This window comes from Vicia villosa, unplaced genomic scaffold, assembly GCF_029867415.1.
Source record: "Vicia villosa cultivar HV-30 ecotype Madison, WI unplaced genomic scaffold, Vvil1.0 ctg.000004F_1_1_1, whole genome shotgun sequence".
NCBI classification, from domain to species: domain Eukaryota; kingdom Viridiplantae; phylum Streptophyta; class Magnoliopsida; order Fabales; family Fabaceae; genus Vicia; species Vicia villosa.
The window spans coordinates 858,924-881,266 of record NW_026704934.1 but is presented as its reverse complement, the minus strand read 5'-3'; the positions used below and the strand labels follow the sequence as shown (position 1 = coordinate 881,266).

Here is a 22,343-nt window from a genome sequence, read left to right as displayed (position 1 = left end):
ATCAACACTAATTTTGATTTATCTTTGACTTATACTATATCAATAAATTGTTTTTGAAACCATATCTTTATTATATATTATTTGATAAAAATCAAATAAATAAAAATTATATATCTTAGTTTTAATCGTTAGTTGGTCCATTGGTGATTGGCGCAGGACTTGTTAGGGAGAACCACAGTTCGATCTCCGCAACTGCGATCGGGAGGGAGCTGGAACCACTTGATGTCAAAACTGACTCTCGAACCGGACTAAACCGATGGTAATCGAGGATTTACGAAGGTGGCGTGTGATTGGATCAAAGCAGAAGGGTTCTTTCATAATGGAGTCGAAGCGCAAGGGTTCGAAAGCATAAAGATAAAAGCAAAGCTAGGTTTTTTGTTTCAATTTGCTTGAATCGAGTCTGTGGATCTAATGCTATCAGATTGTATCGTATTGGGCTTGTTAACATTTTTGGTTGCTTTATTATCGTATAGTTTTTTTAAAGGATAGTATAATAATAATAATGTAGAAAAATTAAGTTTTATATAAATCAATTTTTAAATAAAATAGAATTATAAAATCATCCTTATGAAATAATCAACTATCTAACTAAGATTAAAATATGCCTAAGCACTCCCTATTTTACTCTTCATTCAAAAATAAAAATACATTGAAATAGTCATTTACAGTAATTGACGAATTGTTTACCTTGGAAATTGGTAAACAACGCTATTCTCTTTTTAAAGGTTACTTTGCGAGACCGACTAGGAAATCTCATAACAATGCTTCAGTTTCTAAAGTGTATTAACAAGAGTTATAAGTAAATTATGTTGTAAAAGCGTTTGACACGACGTCAAAGTTGTTCGTTTGCATAAAGGAACGTTCAAAGAACTTTGAAAAGGAAAAGACAAAACTTGTAAAGAGTAATAAAACTTGGTAAAAGGGTAAATTGAAGGTAGATAAAAACATAAGAAAAGGGGGTTTGAATTGTGTTTTCAAAACTTTGCCCTTCTTAGAAAAATATTCGTTTAGATAAACATTAGCGCATGCAATAAATAGAAAGATGACACATTCGTTTATCCAGGTTCCCATTAGAAAAGGTTAGTCATGTCCTCCCGCCAAGGTGATTTCGCCTTAGATAAGGACTTAATCCACTAATCATAGAAATGATTACAATTGCACGGGCCAACTGTTGGTGACTAATAATAAAACATTGATCAATCATGTTAGTGATCTCTTAAGAATTCTGACCCAACTGGTCCCATAAGAGATATAAAGATCAATGCCTTCTTTAAGAATTCGGACCTAACTGGCCCCATAAAGAAGATTTTCCCAAAGCACTTTGACCAGATTGTTAGTGATTCCTTAAGAATTATGACCCAACTAGTCCCTTAAGAGATATAACGATCAACGAATCCTTTAAGAATTCAGACTCAACTGGTCCCTTAAAGAAGATTTCCCACGATGACATCCAGTCACCGTCTTCTTGAGTATACAAACTAAGACTAGTCACTAAAGGAGTAATCAATAAAAATTGATTAACAGTTGTGTTTACAAGAGTGCTTCTTAAAAGCATATTACACAAAAGTTTAAGTACATGCAACACAAAGTGTTAAGCAAGATATGAGCGACAACTTCTTGCTTTTACATATTCTACAAAGATGTTTTTGATATTTGCTAATGTGTATCTCGTAGTAATCTTCTCTTCTTTTTATTGTCCTTCGGCTTCAGCTTCTTTCTCATAAACTTTTGGAGTTTGCACTAACAACATCTTTGGCTTGAATAGTTGCAATCCTTAGCTTTGGCTTGTTCAACTTCTAGCATACTTTTGGTTATTCACTTTCCAACAGCGTTTCTCCCGAAGTCTTGATCTTCATTTGTACTCTTCAAGGAAAGAGACGTTGAGAGGATAGAAAAGTCTTTTCTTCAAAGCCAACGGTTACTTTCCAACAAATATAAGTGTAGATGTTGGATGTAGGAACACATTACTTCCTTAGCCTTGTAGCCTGCAACTTTGATGTGATGGCACGAAAGACAACTTTTGAATAGTACGAATGTTTTGATATTTACGATTTGTTGAGCAAACCGTTGTATTGAATCTTCATGAGAAAGTTTCTTGATCTTATTTTCATTTTGATGTACTTTTGATTCTGAAATAGAGGCTTGGAATAGATCACTTTCTTTTCTTTGTTCTTTTGATGATGTATCTGATGAGTAGTTCAGAAACTACTTTGTTGGGATATCATAAGAACATTAGAACTCAATATGAGCAAAACTTTGTCTTTCAGAAATAATGACAACGGTCTTTCTGAAGTACGACACAGATTTTCCTAGATCAAATATGTATATGAAGAGATAACTAATTTGATAGTGGGACAGTACGAGCAATACAAGCTATAGTGTTTGAGTCCTTTCAAAATAGAACAATGTCTTCAGTTAATAGTGTAACATCATATATGAGGAACACGTATAAATGTATGAACAAGAGTCATCGACTACACTGTATTTTAGATTGAATCATTATCCGCTGATCTTTGACTATGTCTTCTGAATAATGAGCAACAACTCTTTTGATGAATATATCTTTGACATCTGATATCGACGTGATAACTTGTATCTTATGTAGACTTGATTCTGATCTGGAGTAGCAATATCTTGTAGACTTTGTTTCTTGTGGAGACGCTTGGGACTTCTGAAGCAGCAGCTTGTTGAGAAGTATTGTGGAGATCTTATTTCTGATTCATTCAACATCCCATGTACCTACAGAAATGAAAGAGAGTAGTCTTTCTGACAACAGTATTTCTGATGATTCTTTAGACAACAATCCTAAATCATACAGAGCTTTCTGATCTGCACACTCAAGAAAATATTAGAAACAAAATTGTTTACATATAAAATATATGTGTTGTTATCATAAAAACTTAGAGATGAGTGTAGAAACAAATCTTGTTCTAACATAAATGACATAACATTTGAAATTAAAAGAAAGTTGGTGATTCAAACATACAATGCCCTTGCTTGACTCATTTCTTTTGTAGCTTGGTTACTTTGAGTGCTAGCATACAGGTTTGCATAAGTTTGAACACCCGTACAACTATGTACAAAGTTTTATTTATACTACAAAAGTGTATCTGCTTTTTGGCGGTCTTTGTCTATTTGCACGCCACGTATACTCTCGGGTTTTCTAAATTTTCCTTCTCGTGTACCCACGTTCTCCACATTGGTTGCCCATGTCTGATTTTTTATTACTTTGTACGAACATGCCTTTGAATGGGCCTTATTCTCGCATCGAATTTCTCAAATCTTAAGGCCTATTCGACTTCATATATGCTTATGGTCGGTTATGCTTGTCGACTCTACTTTCAAACTCCCTTGGATGGATTTCTCTTTCTGTCGAAATCTCAGTCAACACTAACACATCAATTTTTCTAGGAGGTGGTGATAACTCGTGCCTCTAGCGCCATTTTTCTGAACAGGAACTTTAAATCCTTCTTTTTATTTATCAGGCAGTGGCGGAGCCACGTTATGACTTGGGAAGGCCATGGTCACCCCATCATATTTTTTTAACATAGAATTTATATGTTGTCATACTAATAGTTGGTACTTTAATTCAAGAATTTAAATATAGATGATATCATAATAATACAAACAGGGCGTGTATGGGCTAGTTTGTCAATCAAAACGTAGTGTGTAGAAAAAGCGAAGTAAGTATATAGCAGGATATTGGGTCAATTGTTTTATGAATAATAAATATACAATTACAAAATTATTTTCTAATAAACTTTACTACAAAAATAAGAAGGCATAATTAAAATATAGTTAACCTCAAATTGAAATTCGACTTTTTAAAATTTCAATTTAAAAATTAGAATACACAAACCTCAAATTATAATACAATTCTTTTAAAACTCAATTCCATAAGCTAAATATACAAAAATATATTAATAAAATAATATTAATATTATTTATATTGTAGTGACAAAATCTTAAAATGTGTGAATATCTTATTATACCCCTTGAATTTCTTAGGCACCTGACAAAATTTCAATAATGTCCTCTGTAGATGTATATCTGAAAGCATATTTTTTTTTTTTTAAAAAAAATTAATTTTTTTCGTTAGTACATCTACGGAAGCGTAAAAAACATAGTAAACATTGAGAAAATTCAAATTATTTCAGTCCAACAATTTATAATTTAGTTTTTTTTTTATTTGATGTTCTCCAACATCAACAATAAATAATTTATTAAATATGTAAGAGTTATGCAATTGTAATAAAGATTTTAAAACCTCAACGGATCATCAGTTCGATCAAATTATTGGATCGCTTGATTATTATTCGGACCAATAAATCACTTGTTGGACCACATAACTACTAACTTATTTATACAAATTAAAATTAAAAAATTCATGAAATAATTTTTTTAAAACTATCTATAGAATTATCAATGCAAGTATGTTGATAAAAAGTCTTACATAAAATTTCAACTTTCCAACATAATAAGTTTTAAATATTTTAAAAAATTCTGTCAAAAAAAAATTAAAATAAAATGTAACACAATTATAAAATAAAATAATTTTTAAATAAAGTCAATAAAAACATAGCTCAAACTAAACAAATTTTTATTAAATTGGTTTATCTCCCAATTCACGGTTTAATCAATCCAACCGTTCAATTTAAATTGAGTTTTATAATACTGATTATAATAGAACATATAAAAATTTAATTATTTATTGATAAATACTCCACATTATAATAACTGTTTTTATTTCTATGACCACAAACAAAAACAATTTAACAATAAAAAATATTGAAAATAAATTGAAAAATAATATAAAATGTCTATTTTTTGAAATTATCAATTTAATTTGAAAGGAAATAAATTTAATTATATATATATATATATATATATATATATATATATATATATATATATATATATATATATATATATATATATATATATATATATATATATATATATATATATATATATATATATATATATATATATATATAAAAAAAAGAAATTAATTTAGACTGACGGCCATCCCAATCTTTTTGGCCTGGCTCCGCCACTGTTATCAGGGTCCTCACTTTCTCCTAGCTTAGAGACACGGTTCCCTTGGCCATAGAGAGCTTAGATATCATCTCACAAACGACTTCTTTATATTTTTCTCGTTGAACTAACTTCATTAAAAAGCCCATTAAAAGGTGGCTTTTTTCCAGACTCGACAACTCTAAACACGAGAAGTTATGAAGGGCCTTATAGTCAACAGGGAAGTCATTGAGAAAAGGGAGGCGAGATCAAATGAACTTAATGGCATTAAACGCATGATCGCTCCATCGAAAAGGATGAGGGAGAATCACCCTTTGTTGGCAATGGGTTCCCCCTCCGTCTTACCTTCTTCAAGGATCGTAATTTGACCATCCTTCGGAACTTGAGAATGAACCTCAACTTGTTTTTTGATCTTATGTGGGTGGGCATTGTTAGGTGTATGGTCCCTAACATGCATTTTAACCTCACTTGTCATTAGACCGCCTAAGAAGCTTTCAGGGTTGTCTGTCTATTAGTGTTTTGCTTTCTTCTTAGCCATAAGTTCCTTCCTATCGGTCAGAGGAAGTTAAGACATCTTCTCTGCAGGAAATACATAAGAAAAACATAAGCATTTTAATAGATTGACAATCTCAAAATAAGGGTCTCAAGACTATAACCTCATTCAAGTACTCGTTTATTCCGCTATCTTCTCTCTGATCTAGAGTGACCATGGCGCGAGAACTCGTGACTTCAGAATCATTCAATACTTGAACCATCTCTTGCTCAAATAAGGTGAGAAATTCAAAGTCGAAGCCAATGATAATTTTTGGATCTCTTGTCCATGACAATGGGAAACGTGGGGCGATATTCGTCCCAGCCAACCATAGAGGCACAACCTCTCTCTAACCCTCACGAACTTGTCAGTCCATTTTTTGTAGGGTTTTTAGTGGGGGCTTGAACAGTTTTCTTCCTAATAAGGTTCATAGGATCACCCAGTCACTTTTTACGCTGATTTTGGTGCCATAGAAAGAAAAGAATATCTCAACGGTATGGAAAACTTCCAATCGTCAACATATAATTTTGAACACCCTAATCATGCTTTAGATGCTGGGCGTAACCTGAGAATGAGCAACCTTTGCAGTCTCTAGAAACTCAACTTCAAACAACGTGAATGATATAAAAAATCCTAACTCATAAATGACAAGGACATGCAGATACAAGTAAGGGGTGAGCGAGCCACCTAGTGTGGCCATATTGGCCCTCTCCTTCTTAGAACATGGCTCCAAAATCATATCATCCTCATGTCCATTATTGGAAAGTCTGATCTCCACTGAAAAATTAGCGATCATGTCCTCACTAAAGTACAGAAACACGAAATCTTTGACGTTGAAACATTTAGCATATGTTTCTGCTATTGGTTTCTGATAAAAATAAGAGGAGCTATATAATAACTATCAGAATTTTCAAGGTTCTCACAACTCCTGGAGGTCTAAATTCATGACGGCATTGCACAACCACTCTTTAACATTTTAATCTTTAACGATCACCATTGAGAAAAAAGAAATGAAAGGATTGTAGAATCATTCCTGGTAATGAAGTTAAGATTATGTGTCGGGAAGAACTAAGAGCGGGTGCACTTTGCACTAGTAGAGCTCCTAAGAAAATGGATGGAAACTTGAGAGACGAACATATGAGGAAAAAAAGGTTAATGAGGCAAAGCTATGATCCTTTTACAGGAATTAGAAGTTTAATCGTATGGGTAATCAACAACCTCCTGTAACACCCCATTTCTACCCGGCAAATATATATAAATCAGAGTTTTCAAAATTTCTCAATAAACAAATGAGGCGTCACATAATCAAAACAAATCAACTCGTCGCATAAAGCGGATACATAGCACCTTTGAAACAGAATAACTTATTTTATTAAAAAACAAAGGAATCACTTAAACAAGTATTCAATACAATATCTTCAGTTAACTTATCATTTTGTTCAACCAAGATAACACAATTAAACAGCAAAATCATGAATGACATAAATCGTTCCCCCCAGAGTGCTACGTATCAGAGCGACAACCGACTCGAGTAACGGCAACTAAATCTTCATACTTGAATACCTGCACGTTGCCAATATAAAGGCAACGACAAAATAAGAGAAAAGGGTGAGATATCAAATCATATAAGTGGGTGTATGATAAATTACATGCTAGGATTCAGACATATAAAATCATCACATCGCAAGTATCAATAGCTACTATACACATCATACTTCTACAGTTCATTAGTCTCACATACTTTTCATCACACAACAAGTCATAATCATGTACATGATATCATCCAATAAATTTCACATATTCAAGTATACACAAGGTTTAGTAGTATAATACTCACAGGATTCAATACTATTATTTCAAATATATACACAATCCATCATTATCACATATTCACGCATTTAACGAATTATGTATGAAAACATCACCAATTTCAAATATTCACATCTCATGTACACATAACAATCACATAAATGCATATATTAAAACATCACATAACCTCAATGTGACTCAATGCAAGACATGTGACTCTATGCATGTGGTACCCAATGTGGACCCAAAGTTCCACCGCTTCCGATTCATATAGAATCTAGCCACGCTTCAGACCCGGACAAGATCGAAGCCACAAAATGTAAACATATAGTTTACCGCTTTCCGAATTCACTCTAGAATCCAAGCCGCTTCCGATCCGGACAAGATCAAAGCTACTACGCATGTTTCCAATTAAGGATCAACGTAATCTACGTCTATTTCCATTCAAGGATCACCGTCTGATACCATGTGAACCCACAGTTTCACCGCTTCCACAATAAAGCCGACTATGCTATGAATGAATGTACAATTAACAACAATATATGCAATTAAGATTATCTCTTCAATCTTAACTTACCGCATACCACAATAATCAAACTCTATGAATTATCCACCAATTTGTACACAACATTCACAACACATAGATATTATTCACATATAAAAGGCCAATTAATCCATTACGATTCACAAAATCTAATTAACACTAGTAACCATACTATCTCATGTTAATTCTCATTTTGCCAATTATATATGAACATACACTATTACATAATGATTAAGTCATCAAGTAATCATTCTCCACAATTGTATTTAAATAGCATACACTCACTCGCACACCTCATGAATATCATACCACATAACATATCAACAAATGTTATTCATAATTCATCGATTCATAACACACATATACATAATTACATGTTATTCACACAACAACATCAATTAATTCAATAAGTGCCAACCAATTCTATCCTATCACATAGATAATAACATTGACTTCCTAATGCTTCAAACGACGCATAAAAGAAGTTACGGATCAAAAGATATGACATGACACGGTTAATTCAACTTCTTAATAAAAGCATATTATTGTTAATTCATCACAAGGCATCATCATTGGCTCATACAGTTCGAATACATACAACTAATTGCATGTAGCATACAACATCATTATCAATTCATACCGCTCAAACACATACAAAAAAATATAAGTTATATTAAATTATTATCTAATGGTTTTCAATCCAATTTAATAAGATAAGAATTTTTTTTAGCTTTTCAACGGTCCAAACGGCGCATCAAACGGACACCTGAGTCAAAAGTTATTGAATTTATAAGTTTTTCAAAATGCTGTCAAAACCATAAAATTTGCTGTTACGAAAATACTGTCAAAAACCAGAAAATTGCTGTTGCGAAAATACTGTCAGCTGTTGCAAAAATACTGTTTGCTATTGCAAAAATACTACTGTCCAGCCCAAATTTTTCACCATAAAACCATGTTAATCCATCATTTTTCATGAAATAAATAGTTATACAACATATATACATTATATAGCAACTATTAGGATCATAAAAACAAGATTCTAGGCTCCATTAATTTTCACCAAAATTCCAAATCAACCATTTTCCAGTGAAACTTAAACATATATATATATATATATATATATATATATATATATATATATATATATATATATATATATATATATATATGTTAGAACAAGATTTGTTCTGATCAATTATCTTAGTTTTGATGATAACAATAATATGAATTTTGCTTAAGATAATATGGTACTCTAATCCAATGCAATTTCCTTTTCAGGAAATATATAAAGAGTATGCATAATTCAGCGCTCAGAAGCTTTGTCTCAAAGGGTTCAGCATGCAACATCAGAACATGGTCTGGCAAGACATCAGAAGATGGTCGAAGCAGAATCAGAACATGGGTCTATGGAAGCATCAGAAGAACATGAGATCAGAAGCACTGAAGTTCTGATGGTATCACGCTCAGAAGCACTTCAAGGTCAGAAGATCAGAAGATGCTTTGCACCAAGCTGTTTGACTCTGATGATATTCAAACGTTGTATTCACAAACATCAGATCAGAAGGAAGTACAAGTGGCAAGCTACGCTGACTGACAAAAGGAACGTTAAAAGCTATTAAAGGCAACGTCAGTAGACACAGCGTGAACAAGGCTCGAGGTAGTTGACAAAAGCGTATAACATTAAATGCGATGCTGTACGGAACACGCAAAGCATTAAATGCACTCAACGGTCATCTTCTCCAACGCCTATAAATATGAAGTTCTGATGAGAAGCAAGGTTAACGATTCTGAACAAAACAACTCATATTAACTTGCTGAAACTCTGTTCTATTCAAAGCTCAGAATCTTCATCTTCATCAAAGCTCACTACATTGCTGTTGTAATATATTAGTGAGATTAAGCTTAAACGTTAAGAGAAATATCACAGTTTGTGATTATAGCTTTTAAGAAGCAATTGTAAAACTCTTAGAATTGATTACATTAAGTTGTAAGGAACTAGAGTGATCGTGTGGATCAGAATACTCTAGGAAGTCTTAGAGGTTATCTAAGCAGGTTGTAACTAGAGTGATCGTGTGGATCAGAATACTCTAGAAAGTCTTAGAGGGTATCTAAGCAGTTGTTCCTGGAGTGATCAGTGTGTGATCAGAAGACTCTGGAAGACTTAGTTGCTGACTAAGTGGAGAACCATTGTAATCCGTGCGATTAGTGGATTAAATCCTCAGTTGAGGTAAATCATCTCTGCGGGGGTGGACTGGAGTAGTTTAGTTAACAACGAACCAGGATAAAAATAACTGTGCAATTTATTTTTTATCTGTCAAGTTTTTAAAGCTACACTTATTCAAACCCCCCCTTTCTAAGTGTTTTTCTATCCTTCAATATATATATATATATATATATATATATATATATATATATATATATATGCGCACTAAATCATGTTCTATACACATACCCATTCATGGAATTCAATATAGAAACATCATAGCATATATAAATCATCAATTTCATGGATTGAAACATAGATTCATGTTAGGGTTTTCAAGAATATAACAAATCCCCAAATCCTAACTTCATGATATCTAACCCATTCCAAATCATGCATTTTCTAACTCAATCATCATTACCCACTTATAATCACTTGGATTCACACCCTTACCTTTTGATTTTAATCCACCCTCTTCAAGAATCTACAATCCTCTCTTCTTTCTCTGCTATGCTCTCTTCTTCTCTATTCTTGTTCTCTTCATTATGACAACACCACTCTTAAAACCTCTAAAACCCTAATATAAAATTCAGTTGGGCTTAGTGTTTAAATCCTCTCTTTATTTAATATCCTCCAAAATCAATTTAGGCTCAATAAGAGATATAGCTCAAATAATCAATTATATCACTTATAATAATAATTCCTTCTATATAATAATTCCGACTTATAAATAATATTATTCTTAATATTATTTTCCGACTATCCGACTTCAATTTATATCATTCCAAATACGCCCTTAAATAACACCGACAATCCAAATTAGACTAAATCAAATATTTAAATCCTCCAATAATTTAATTAACCAATTTAATTAAATTCGGGGTGTTACACCTCCCACTAGGCATCCTAAAGATTAAAAAAGATTCCCCACGTCAGTGACACACATGAGGAATCAAGGCCAAATTGGTTTCCTATGGCTAAATCTTCATCGATCTCTTTTAATATTGTGCATGCTTTTCATCTCAATTGACGTATAGGGATTTACCTCAGTTGACGTCTAAGGATTCACCCCATTGATACTTGGAGATTTATCCCACGCTTGAGGGACTCGTCTCATGCTTGAGGGACTCGCATCGTGGCTAAGGGACTTGTCAAGATAAGGACGGGAAAGAAAACTAAATCACTTGCTCTTTCCAAGCCCTTGTGCTTGAGAGACTTTGTATTGATATATTTGTAAATGGCCCACAAGAGACTGTGCATAAGGTCCACTAATGAGAGGCGATATAACATATTGTCCACACCAGCCTCATAGCCATCCATTTCTTGGTTGTGTCGTTCGTTTCCTGGATTACACACTCGTACGGGGAAATCTGAAAGTGACATGTCCTGGTCCACAACTGTACAGGAGAGAAAGTTAAAAGGGAAGATCATGTTTTTATGAATAATAAGGAATTGACTACCCACTCCCCACGTTACTAGAAGCGGTTGCTATTTTCTAAGAGGCTGAGACCCAAACCCAAGGGTTTCTATAAATACCTCAACCCTAAGGTTAAGGGGGACATTCAATTTATTATGCAAAACACCGCATACAAAGCTTCTCACCATCCATGCATGAGCAAACTCTAACACCACAACCATCATAAAAATCTCTGACAACCCCTAACTACTAAGGGTTGTCACATATTGTACTTTTAGCAGATACACACTTATTGACAAGGGATCTAGAAGCACTTATTTGTTTCCACTATTCTAGACATTGACATTAAGGAACATATTCAAACCAAATAGATTGCACTGTCTATCTCAAATTCAGTTACAATAACGAAGTTATGTTTATCCATTAAGATCCCAATGATCTCTACAACATAATATAACCTACTAAAGAGTACTCAAATCAAGCTTCACTGCAAATATAAGGTTAATCTTCTAAGTATGATCACACATTAGCCCACTCACACACCATCTTTGTGCATATATTGTGCCTTATTTTAGCATTAGTGTGTCTTTGCATATACACCCATTTACATGGAGAATGAGCATACAAGAAGAATGTGCATAGATTAAAGCATCACACTTGAAGATCACATCTAGTGACACATTGGCTCAGGTGATCCACCTTGTAAATTAACACGAGCAGACTTTGATATTGTCACATTATTTGCAAATCTTATACAGTTTATACTACTAATTTGAGTGTTGTGAATTTGTTTGCCGGTTCAATTTTGTGATTCTGAATTTGTCTTGCTTTTGATATATTCTATGAATTTAAGAACCTTTATTGCAACAACAATAGATCTATATTCCATCTTAATGTGAATTTACCACTTTCCCTATCTGCAACTATTATAATTTGGTAAAAATGACACATGCATCATCCAAATTATTTACAGTATATCAATCAAAGAGGAACAACTATATCAAATATTTTGCTATCTTTAAAAAAAGTTGAGCTAGACCAAAAATAAAATCATGGATGCAACCTTCCATTCAAGTAATGAGACAAACTTTCTCTCATTGCCACACCCTTCTCTTCCACACCTTCACAAATAAGTTGATTGTACCCTGAGTCATGATTATGACGATACAAACATAGCAACTCATCCTTCACTTCATCTTGCATGTCAATAACAATGTTGTGAAGTAAGCAACAGACGAGAATGATCCTCGGCAACCGATGCTTGTCTGGCCGCCACATATTTCCATGAATGATTCTCCACATTTCCTTCAGCCTTGCCAATGCTCTCTGTGCCACCATTCTTGTTTCCAAATGCAGCCTATTAAACTTTGCTTTCTGTTCTGATTCCAAGAGTTCTTTTTCTTGATAAGGAACAATCAGGTAAGGTAGTAGTGGATAACCTGAATCACCAATAATGTATTCCCTTATTTCTGATTCTTCAGAAAGTTTTAATTTCTTTCCATTAAGTCTTTCTCCTTTGTTGCAAAGTTTGTTGAAATTTGAGCTCTCGAATATCGACCAGTCCTTCATTTTACCAGGCCAACCGGTGACTATGTCGCGGAACTTCATGTCAGGATCGACTATTGCTTGCAAAACCATGCTGTGATTTTTCTTATGATCCAGCCACACATTACTTGAATGTTCGGATGCAGGTAAACAAATTGTGATGTGAGTAACATCAACGGCGCCGCAGCAATTCGGGAAGCCTTGTATTTTCTCAAACTTTGACTTGATTGTATTCATCTCCTCTTGTGTTGAAGGCCATTGTAAATGATGAAGTGCTCTTTCTTCCATGGAAACCACAAATCGCCATGTGACTTGTGAAACAGTTGAGTGGCTTAGCCCAAATGAATCGCCAATTGTAACAAGCGAGTCTCCGGTTCCTAATCTTCTTAATGACACGGCCACTTGATCAAACAAAGACATTGGCTTTCCGTTCGTAAACGTAAAATGCGCAGATTTTGTCGCTATATCATCCTTGACAAGTGAACATATGTACTCAAATGTCTTTCTGGAGATCTTTGGTGGTGACTTCTGATGACCTGCAAATCAACACAATTTCTTGATGCTAATAATACAAACTCAATAACTAAATTATAAGCACAGTTTAAGACAGTAACATGCTTGAGTTGCAGAAACATATGGAAAATATACTATAATCATTTATATAATAAGATTAGAGAATGTTCCTAGCAAAAACATGATCCTAGAAAACTGTACTAAATTGACATCACTAATGATCACACAACCGAAAAAACACTGAAGTTTGCGAGATATGTAAGTTTGAGTTGAAGAACAGCATAATATGATGAACCTGCATAAAATGGTATTAGCTTTTCGATAAGCAATACAATAGTACAGTTTGTTTTCTATAACCTACTATACCTGATGCTATTTTGGAACAAGCCAAAGATAAAACAAATGCAAAGAATGAAGCTAAAATCTGTTCTGTTATGGTTCCTGCTATGTGCATGCTATCAACCATCTGATATACTTGAGCAGAGCATAATTTGTAGGATAAAATGCTTTGATCAAACTGCTAAAGTAAAAACGCGCTCAAATAACAAAATTTAGCAGAAATCCCAAACAGATCACCAAGAACAAATCATCAATCTTCAATGAAATATAGGGCACACTATCAGCAATGTACTATATCGTCCCGAAATCGCAATTCGAGACACTGAAAGGAGTTTCAGAAGGAGGTTTAGGGTTCAAATTCTGGCTACTAACACTTTTGCCTATAAAAAAATAATGTACTGTGTTTGATTAAATATTTCATGATTGATAAGATAACACCATCAGAACGAAAATCAACTCAGAAATACAAATTAGGGATCTTTACCTTATATATCAAAATACATATGTATATAGAATTCCAAATTTCCAATGACACAGGGCAGTAAAACATAGAGTTTGAAATTAAAGATGAAAATCGAAAAGCAACCAACACAGTCATGATAGAAAAGTGAAGCAGTTATATAAATTGAACATACCATTGATCTTCCTTGACAAATCATCCCACCAATCTACAACAACACCCTCTTTGTCAGATGAGCCAGAAGAAGCAGAAACATTATTATTATTTTCTGTCTTTCTTCTCTTTTTCATTCCTCTTATAGGACCCATCGCAACAAAGTCTACAAGAAAGAATTCAAAGGGTCAGAGAGAGTAATAAATAACACAACACTTACATGTATGTTTGATGTTATTTGTTAAAAACATGCAAGAAAAACAACATTAAGATATGTTGGGTTGGTTAAAGACAATGTGTAAACAAGTGAAGTGGTGAGGGACATAGATATTAGATATGATATGGGTTTGTGTGCCATGTGAAGAAGAAGAAAAGAAAAAGAATATCAAACCAACCATGTCAAAATAGACAGAGACAGAATCGTACCTTAGAGTCTTCGACCTCTCCCACAAAATTTTGTTTATTCATGGTTTCGTTATCATGAGTAAATTTATATATATCCACCTCATTCAATTTAATTAGGTAAAGAAAGAGAAAAAATATTCGACTGTTTTATACAAGAAAAGTTTTTTTATTTTAAATTTGTTGATTTATAAATTTTAATAAATTGTTTATATTATTATATCTATACAACATATAATCTATGAGAATAATATTCATACAATGTCAGTCAGTGTAAAGTTATTTTATACATTCAACCAATAAAAAATCAACAAAATACTATGTCATTAAAAATTTTTTAAAATAAAATGGGGTGTAATTAGATGTATGGTTGTGATTGGTCGACAGTGTAAAACCATTTTATACTGTCAGTGCATGACTTCTTTTCTCATAATCTATACTATATATACATTTATAAATTTTAATAAATTGTTCATATTATTTAATTTCAATTATGTCATTTTTTAGTTTTTGTTTTTAATCTCAACTTTTCTTTTTCTTACAATTATATATAGCGATTTGCATATTTCTTTCATTCCATTTTTTATTTTTTTATAAATAATTAAAATTAAATAAAAAATAAACACACAAATAATACCATTTATATTTTTACCCGCATATCCAATAAAGAAAGCGGACAGAAAGAAACACGAGTGCCCATCTGAACGCTAATAAATATAAAATAAATAATTTATTAATTTAACTAACACATATCACTTGACTTACATCATCCATAATTTTCATACAAGGGAAGTTTGAATTATATTATGCTTTTTATAAAGTTAAATATGTATTAAATTTTAATCATTTTAGCATAAATTAATATTTTTGTAATAAAAATTAATTTTAAGTCATCATTGTAAGAAAAAACTTTAAGCCGAAATCAAATTTTTTATAACCTCAAATATTAATAATGTAATAATAATAATAATTAATTTTAAATATTTATGATTAATTTAAGATATTTTAATATAAAATTAATTTTAATTAGTTTATTTTGAACATGTTTAATCTTATAACCTTTTAGTTTAGAAAATGATAGTAATGATATTATGAATAAAAATCTATACTATATATAAAGGCTTCAAAAATGATATTAATGATATTGTGAATAAAAATCTATACTATATGTATAGGCAAAACATGAGTTTAAACATTCAGTGGTATATTCGGATATGCATATCACCCGAAAATATTGTTGTTATACCAGCTTGCTCCAAGATCACTTCTACCACTATTTCATTCTCTTCATTTCCCTCAATAATCAAAACCTACCACAAAACTTCAACTACTCTCATTTTCATATCAAATAGAGCATAGAAAGCTGCAATTTAAGGTAAACTTTCCTTATTTCATCTCTCATTTTCTTGCATTGATGTTGAGTTTCAGATAAAAAAACAACGTCACTTTGGATATGCATATTCGAAATCCACCTACTATATTTCATATTTGCATATCTGAAACATGCCCTGTTACAGAAACATAATTTTTTTAAATAGATTTTCTGTTTTGGTCCGTTTTAGATATGGTGCACCCCGACATGTTTTTCAAAGTTGTTGTAAATGTTTCGGACAAGGTGAATGATGATGCTAAGTCAGATGAGGTGAAAATGACGTTAAAACGATTGATATCGAGATAGATGTTCGTTAACAATTTATAAATGATCAAATTTTCAGTGCTCAACAACATATGCTTGAATGAGTCCGAATGGAAACTAGCAAACTCAGGTTTGGCGTTGTGATTAGAAGGTTCGACAATGACACTATTAGAAGGCAAACATTTGTAATTATGAGACGCGAGAGAAGTAGAAAATATGTTCCAAAAATTCGGAAGTTAAAACATGATGAAATTGAATCGAGAAAATATGAGTGTCCATTTAAATTGCGCGAATACTGTAGGGTGGGTGATATCTGGAGGTTTAATGTCATTTCTGGTATACATAATCATGCGTTAGACACCAAGCTACAAGGTCATCCAATTGTATATCGGCTTAAGTCGGAGGAGAAGGAAATTATTTCAGAAATATCGATAATTAAATTTGTACCGAGAAACATACTTGCCGATTTGAAACGGAAAAGACCACAAAGTATTTCAAATATCAGACAGATATACAATGAACAGTATCAACGGAACATGGCGAATAAAAGTTTGAGATTTAAAATGCAACAATTTTTGAAATTTTTGGACGATAACCATTATGTTTTAAGGTACAAAGTGTGTGAGAATAAAGTCAGTGTCCATGACATTTTTTGGGCTCATTCAGAAAGTATCAAGTTGTTCAATACATTTCCATCCGTCCATATAATTGATTCAACATACAAGACCAACAAGTATAGGCTTCCGCTTCTAGAAGTTATTGGTGTCACTTCTATGGAGAATGCATTTTCGGTTGGATTTGCTTTTTTGGAATCTGAGAAAGAAAATAAAGTTACATGGGCATTGGATATCTAGGAGCTTGTGTGTCAAATATCCATATTTGCATTTATGCATTTTTGGTACATTTCAGGAGCTAATGTGTCAAATACCCAGATTTTCTGAAATACGTTGAATCTACTATTCTTGATCAGGTGAAAAAGAAAGTTGTGTGTGAATGGACCGGGTTAGACATTTGGGAAACATAACAGCTAACAGAGTTGACTCTGCACATTTGGCGTTGAAGAAATGGTTGGGTGATAGCAAGGGAGATCTTTATAGAGAATGGGACACGGTGAACCAAATGCTCCAAAACCAACATAATGAAATTCAGACAACTTTTGGTCAGAGCATAACGGTGGTAGAACACCGACTCAAAGACAACACTCTCTACTCGCAGTTGGTTCTCAACATATCCCGATTGGAATGAATTTCATTTTTCATGAAGCGAAGTGAGCAAAAATGATGAGGCCAGATAGTTTGAAGTGTGGATGTACAATTAAGAAAGCTTACGAGCTTCCATGTGCTTGTCTCATTTCTAAAATGATGGATCTAACTTCCCTCATACGTATGGAAGAGGTCTACACTCATTAGAAAAGAACATGATTTAATGACTACGGTACGTAAAAGGCTATTTGGGGAAGAATTTAGACTTCTGCTCTTTTTCTTTTTTTTTTTGGAAATCTTGGTATCCGGCCTTGCGACCGACTTCTGCTCTTTTTCTATGTTTTACTTTAGCTCTATCCTTTTTGACTTCTCGAGGTTTGTTATATTTGTTGTTTCTAGATGATGTAAACATGTTATTACTACACCTACCATATTTACTTTCCTTCCATGGTTCAGTTGAAGTTTTACGCAGTGGAGATGCATGTATCCATACACCATACGACTAAAAACTTTCCCCTTAACTGTCTCCTATTTCTTCATAGTCTCGTATTTGGTGTTCAATTGTTTCATCAGGCCCGACCCTGTGCCTGTGGAAACAGTGCCACAACACAGGGCCTCAAACACTTATGGGCCTCAATTTTTTTTAATATAAAATAAACGAAATGTTTGTATATGTTATTTTAGTTCCAAATAATGATAACTTTCCATTTGTATTTAGCGCAGTGGTGGAGTAGTAGGTTTGTGAAAAAGGTTCGTGGATTCTACCCCTTAAATAAGCTTATTTTGTTATTTTGTTTAATTTACAAAGTTGAAAACAATTGATATTTATATGTTATGTAATGAACTTGATTGATTCAATTTCTCTTATAATTATGAGAAGAAATGTTTGGCTATCCACCATCCTACCTCTTTGAGAGTTATTTTTTTCTGTTTTTTTTTTAAAAATTGTAAATAATACTTTTTGAATCATCTTTAAATATTTAAAGATCTATCTTAAAATTAACTCATTTATTATATTTTTATATAAAAATATGTATTATCTTTCTAAAAATGTATTATTGATTTTTTAAATAATAATATGTTTAGAAAGTTAAGAAATATTATTATTTTTAACTAAATCATTATAATTAAATTATTCAATTTCAATGAGTTTTTGACAACCTAATTTAATCTTGTCTATAATACTACAAATTATTTGTACAGTTTTATATAACATTTTTCACTAACTTATCTTTCTTTCATATTATCATATAACTCTTAATGAAATTTAGAAGTATTTTCTAATGAGAAATACTAATAATAAAAATATATATTAGTAGGAGTGGTTATTAAAGTCCGTATATACATGTTAAATCAAATTTTTAACATAGTGTTTTAAAATTTTGAAGGTCTCATAATTGTAAATCTATTTTTAAAATGTAAAATTGTAAATATAAGTATTTATCTATTAGTGTGAGCTGATACACATTACAGTAATTTGGGGCAAAAACTTTATAAATAAGACAAATCCAATAAAAATAAATAAATAAATACAATAATATTATTTATACATGTTAAAGTGCAATTGAAATATTTTTAAAATTTTTTTTAATCCTTTTAAGATTTGAATAAGGCATCTGAATTGTTTGGATCGACCCTGTCTTTCACAAACATAGCAGAAATTGAGGAGCCTTTCAAAATTGAAGAAAAATTTAAGTGCCCTATTTTTGAATCGAACCAAAGTACCTCTCCTGTTATTTCCTCAAATCAATTGAAAATTAGATTCTTATAAACTTTCCCATTTTGCACCCATCCCTCTAATTCCATTTCTTCAATCACCCCCATAAAGTTACCTAGCTTTTTTACCATTTCTCCAGTCCTCATTTTGAATGGAAGTTCATAAATTTGGGCTATGAATCAACCATGGTCCATGTCTAGTTTTGCCAGTTTCTCTTCACTAGAAACACGTTTAAGGATGAGGAAGTTTTGCTCGAAACTCCAATGGACGTTTTTAAGGGAACATTTAGTATCACGAGTTGAAGGAAACCTGGAAAGGAAGATGTTCTTTTAAGGTTTTGGACATCAACATAATTTTTTAGCCACCACACTTGTTTCATTGTGATCTTGAATGCTCAAATATTGTAAGGATTATTTGTACAGTTGACTAGTATGCGCTTGAACACTTCGTCACTTCATATATTTTCTTCCTCGACTGTAATACCTTCTTTGTCTTTCGATAGGTTAATTTATTTCCACCATTTCATGGGTAACAACTACTTAAGAAAAGGTTTAGATAAGTAGAGGTTTCAAGGAGGAAAAGGGTTTTCAATTCGTCTGAAGTTGAAGGATGGGGTTGACAGGGGTATGGTGAAAACAAAATCGAAGGGTTGAGATAGAAAGAAATTTTGTTGAATAAGAAAGATATAGGTAAGAATAGGTTAGGGTTAAAAGCACGTTTGGAGTTTTTAGGGTAGCAACGAGAGCGATTTAGATGAAGACGATGGAGGGATTCATAAGGGGTTGAGGTTAGGGCGGATAAAGTAGGGTGCAGGAAGGTTAGATGAATTTGAGGAATAACAAAGCATAAAACCACCACAGTGATAGGGGATACCAAAACTAGATGGGAAAAAATCATCACACAATTGGAGAAAGCAACCCTCACTATCTAGGAAAGGAGATGCCATCACAAACTTGTGTCGAGAGTGGGAAGAAGAGAAAATCTCAAGGTTGTATATGTTGGAAAAGTGACTCCATCCACAGGGGTGAGTTGTGGTATTTAAAATTCGCGATTGAATTTAGGTTTTTGTTACTAAAAATGTGAATTGCGTTAGTATCAAGATCATAATTAAAAAAATAGAAAATAAAGGCGATAAAAATAAATGACTTAAAAGTAAAAGATAAGTGTTAGAGATATGACATTAGTGATCTATCCAAGTTCGGCTGAACTTTAGTCTATTCCTATCCCCAAGAGATATTTTTGAGATTTGACTATACAATTGAGCTTTTACAGGTTATGCTCATGAACCTTCGATACAAATGAATCACAAGATTTTACAATAGATTATCCCTAACCAAAAGAAAGCTTTTCCACTGGCTAAGCTAGCAAATCGATTAGAGATTTAACCGGCTGATCTCAATAACAAAATAAAACTTTTCTAGACTAAGTTATAGAACCAAACTGAAATTTTAAGTCTGGTTAATCTCAAGAACCAAAACAATTTCCCAAGAATATCACATTCTTGAGAGTAACAACATGACACGATACTAATAAAACTTCTTCCTCACAACCAGTTTTCACTTGCAAGGCATTAAGGCAACATTGGTGAAAAAAATATTTAGAGAGAAATAAGATAGATAAAATGATAAGAATTAGAGAAAATTTGAAATTTTGTGTGTAATGAAGGGGAGATGCACCTCCTTTATACAGGAGGGGAATTGGCTCAAAAAGGAAATGACTTGTGAGGTAATTAACTCACCTAATCGATCAGGTCATAAGTCTAATAAATTAGGTACCACAAATAATTGATTATTTGTGTCCAAAAAGAAAGGTTTTGATAGAGAGCCATTACCAATGTTTAAGACATTGTCATAATCGATTATACAATTGATTTTGCTTCATCTAATTGATTAGGCTTAGGATCTAATCGATTAAGTAGTGTAAAATTTTCTTCTAAAGAAGCTGACAGTCTTTTGATAAATTGGTTAGGCATTGAAAACATTTTTAGCTGTTTTGTTGGGTAAAAAGAGGTTTCAAAAATCTTTTATGTGTGTGTGAGTTGCCTTAGTATCATAGGAGTTACTCTCCTACTTTCGCAAAACTCTGGTCACTCTGACAGACACAACCATACGAGCTTTCACACTTCCTCTCTTTCACCACTACGAGACTCTTAAGTTCCTTTGCTAGATGCACCAATCAAATAAGCAGTTCAATGGAACCTTGAGTCTCCTTACTTGATGTGGCTTTAGATGTCTTCAAGTTGATCACCATTATCAAAGAGCTGGAAGGTTATTACCATCGGCTTCAACGATAATTGTTGTCGTCATCACCAAAACACTTAGGAGGATTGTCAGTAGGATTATTAGCTTCATGCCTGCAAGCACATAGGTCCATAACATTGTTGTATATTTTCAATATTGTGTTCTTACAAACATGTGATCTTTATAATTTGATCTAGAGTACCAAAATTTCAAATATGAGTTGAGATGTTTGTTCTAAGGGATAAAAGTCAAGCTTTTGTTATGCTATTCTAACTTGACTCTCTTGCTTCTCCACCTCTTCTATGTCTATAAGGAGTTATCTCTTCATTTTTCCCTTTCTCCATTTTCTTCATTATTATAATTTTATGTGTAAATACACATATGTAAAATATCTGATATATATTTAATAATTATTTAATTTTATAAAAAAAAACTATAATAATGAAATTTTCTATTTCTTTAAAAAAAATAGAGAGAATTCATACGTTAACGTGACTATAAGTCATACTCAATATTTATAACCATCACAAAATAATTAATGTCCACTAGATTTATGTGCACCAACTAGAAATTTGTTGTAATTAAGGGCCAGTT

General features: G+C 32.5%; 2 protein-coding genes across 2 annotated transcripts; one reads left to right on the top strand and one right to left on the bottom strand.

Annotated features, from left to right (window-relative positions):
* Positions 1-12,432: 12,432 nt before the first annotated feature.
* LOC131621335 (protein ALP1-like) lies at positions 12,433-15,021 on the bottom strand. The gene is made up of 3 exons (XM_058892380.1): positions 14,979-15,021; positions 14,575-14,718; positions 12,433-13,623 (listed from the first exon to the last, which is right to left on the bottom strand). The coding sequence occupies exons 2-3, from the start codon at positions 14,705-14,707 to the stop codon at positions 12,593-12,595; spliced, it is 1,164 nt and encodes a 387-aa protein (XP_058748363.1). The 5' UTR covers positions 14,708-14,718; positions 14,979-15,021; the 3' UTR covers positions 12,433-12,592.
* A 1,679-nt stretch (positions 15,022-16,700) lies between these two features.
* On the top strand, positions 16,701-17,444 carry LOC131621379 (protein FAR1-RELATED SEQUENCE 5-like). The gene has a single exon (XM_058892418.1). It carries the CDS (start codon positions 16,701-16,703, stop codon positions 17,442-17,444), a length of 744 nt encoding a protein of 247 aa, XP_058748401.1.
* Positions 17,445-22,343: the final 4,899 nt, after the last annotated feature.

Excerpts from the sequence above, each read along its gene's own strand:
- LOC131621379 (XM_058892418.1), top strand. The coding sequence starts at position 16,701 with ATGGAAACTAGCAAACTCAGGTTTGGCGTTGTGATTAGAAGGTTCGAC.
- LOC131621335 (XM_058892380.1), bottom strand. The coding sequence starts at position 14,707 with ATGGGTCCTATAAGAGGAATGAAAAAGAGAAGAAAGACAGAAAATAAT. Across the intron at positions 13,624-14,574 it reads TTTGTCAAGGAAGATCAATG|GTCATCAGAAGTCACCACCA; the intron begins GTATGTTCAATT and ends GTTGATTTGCAG.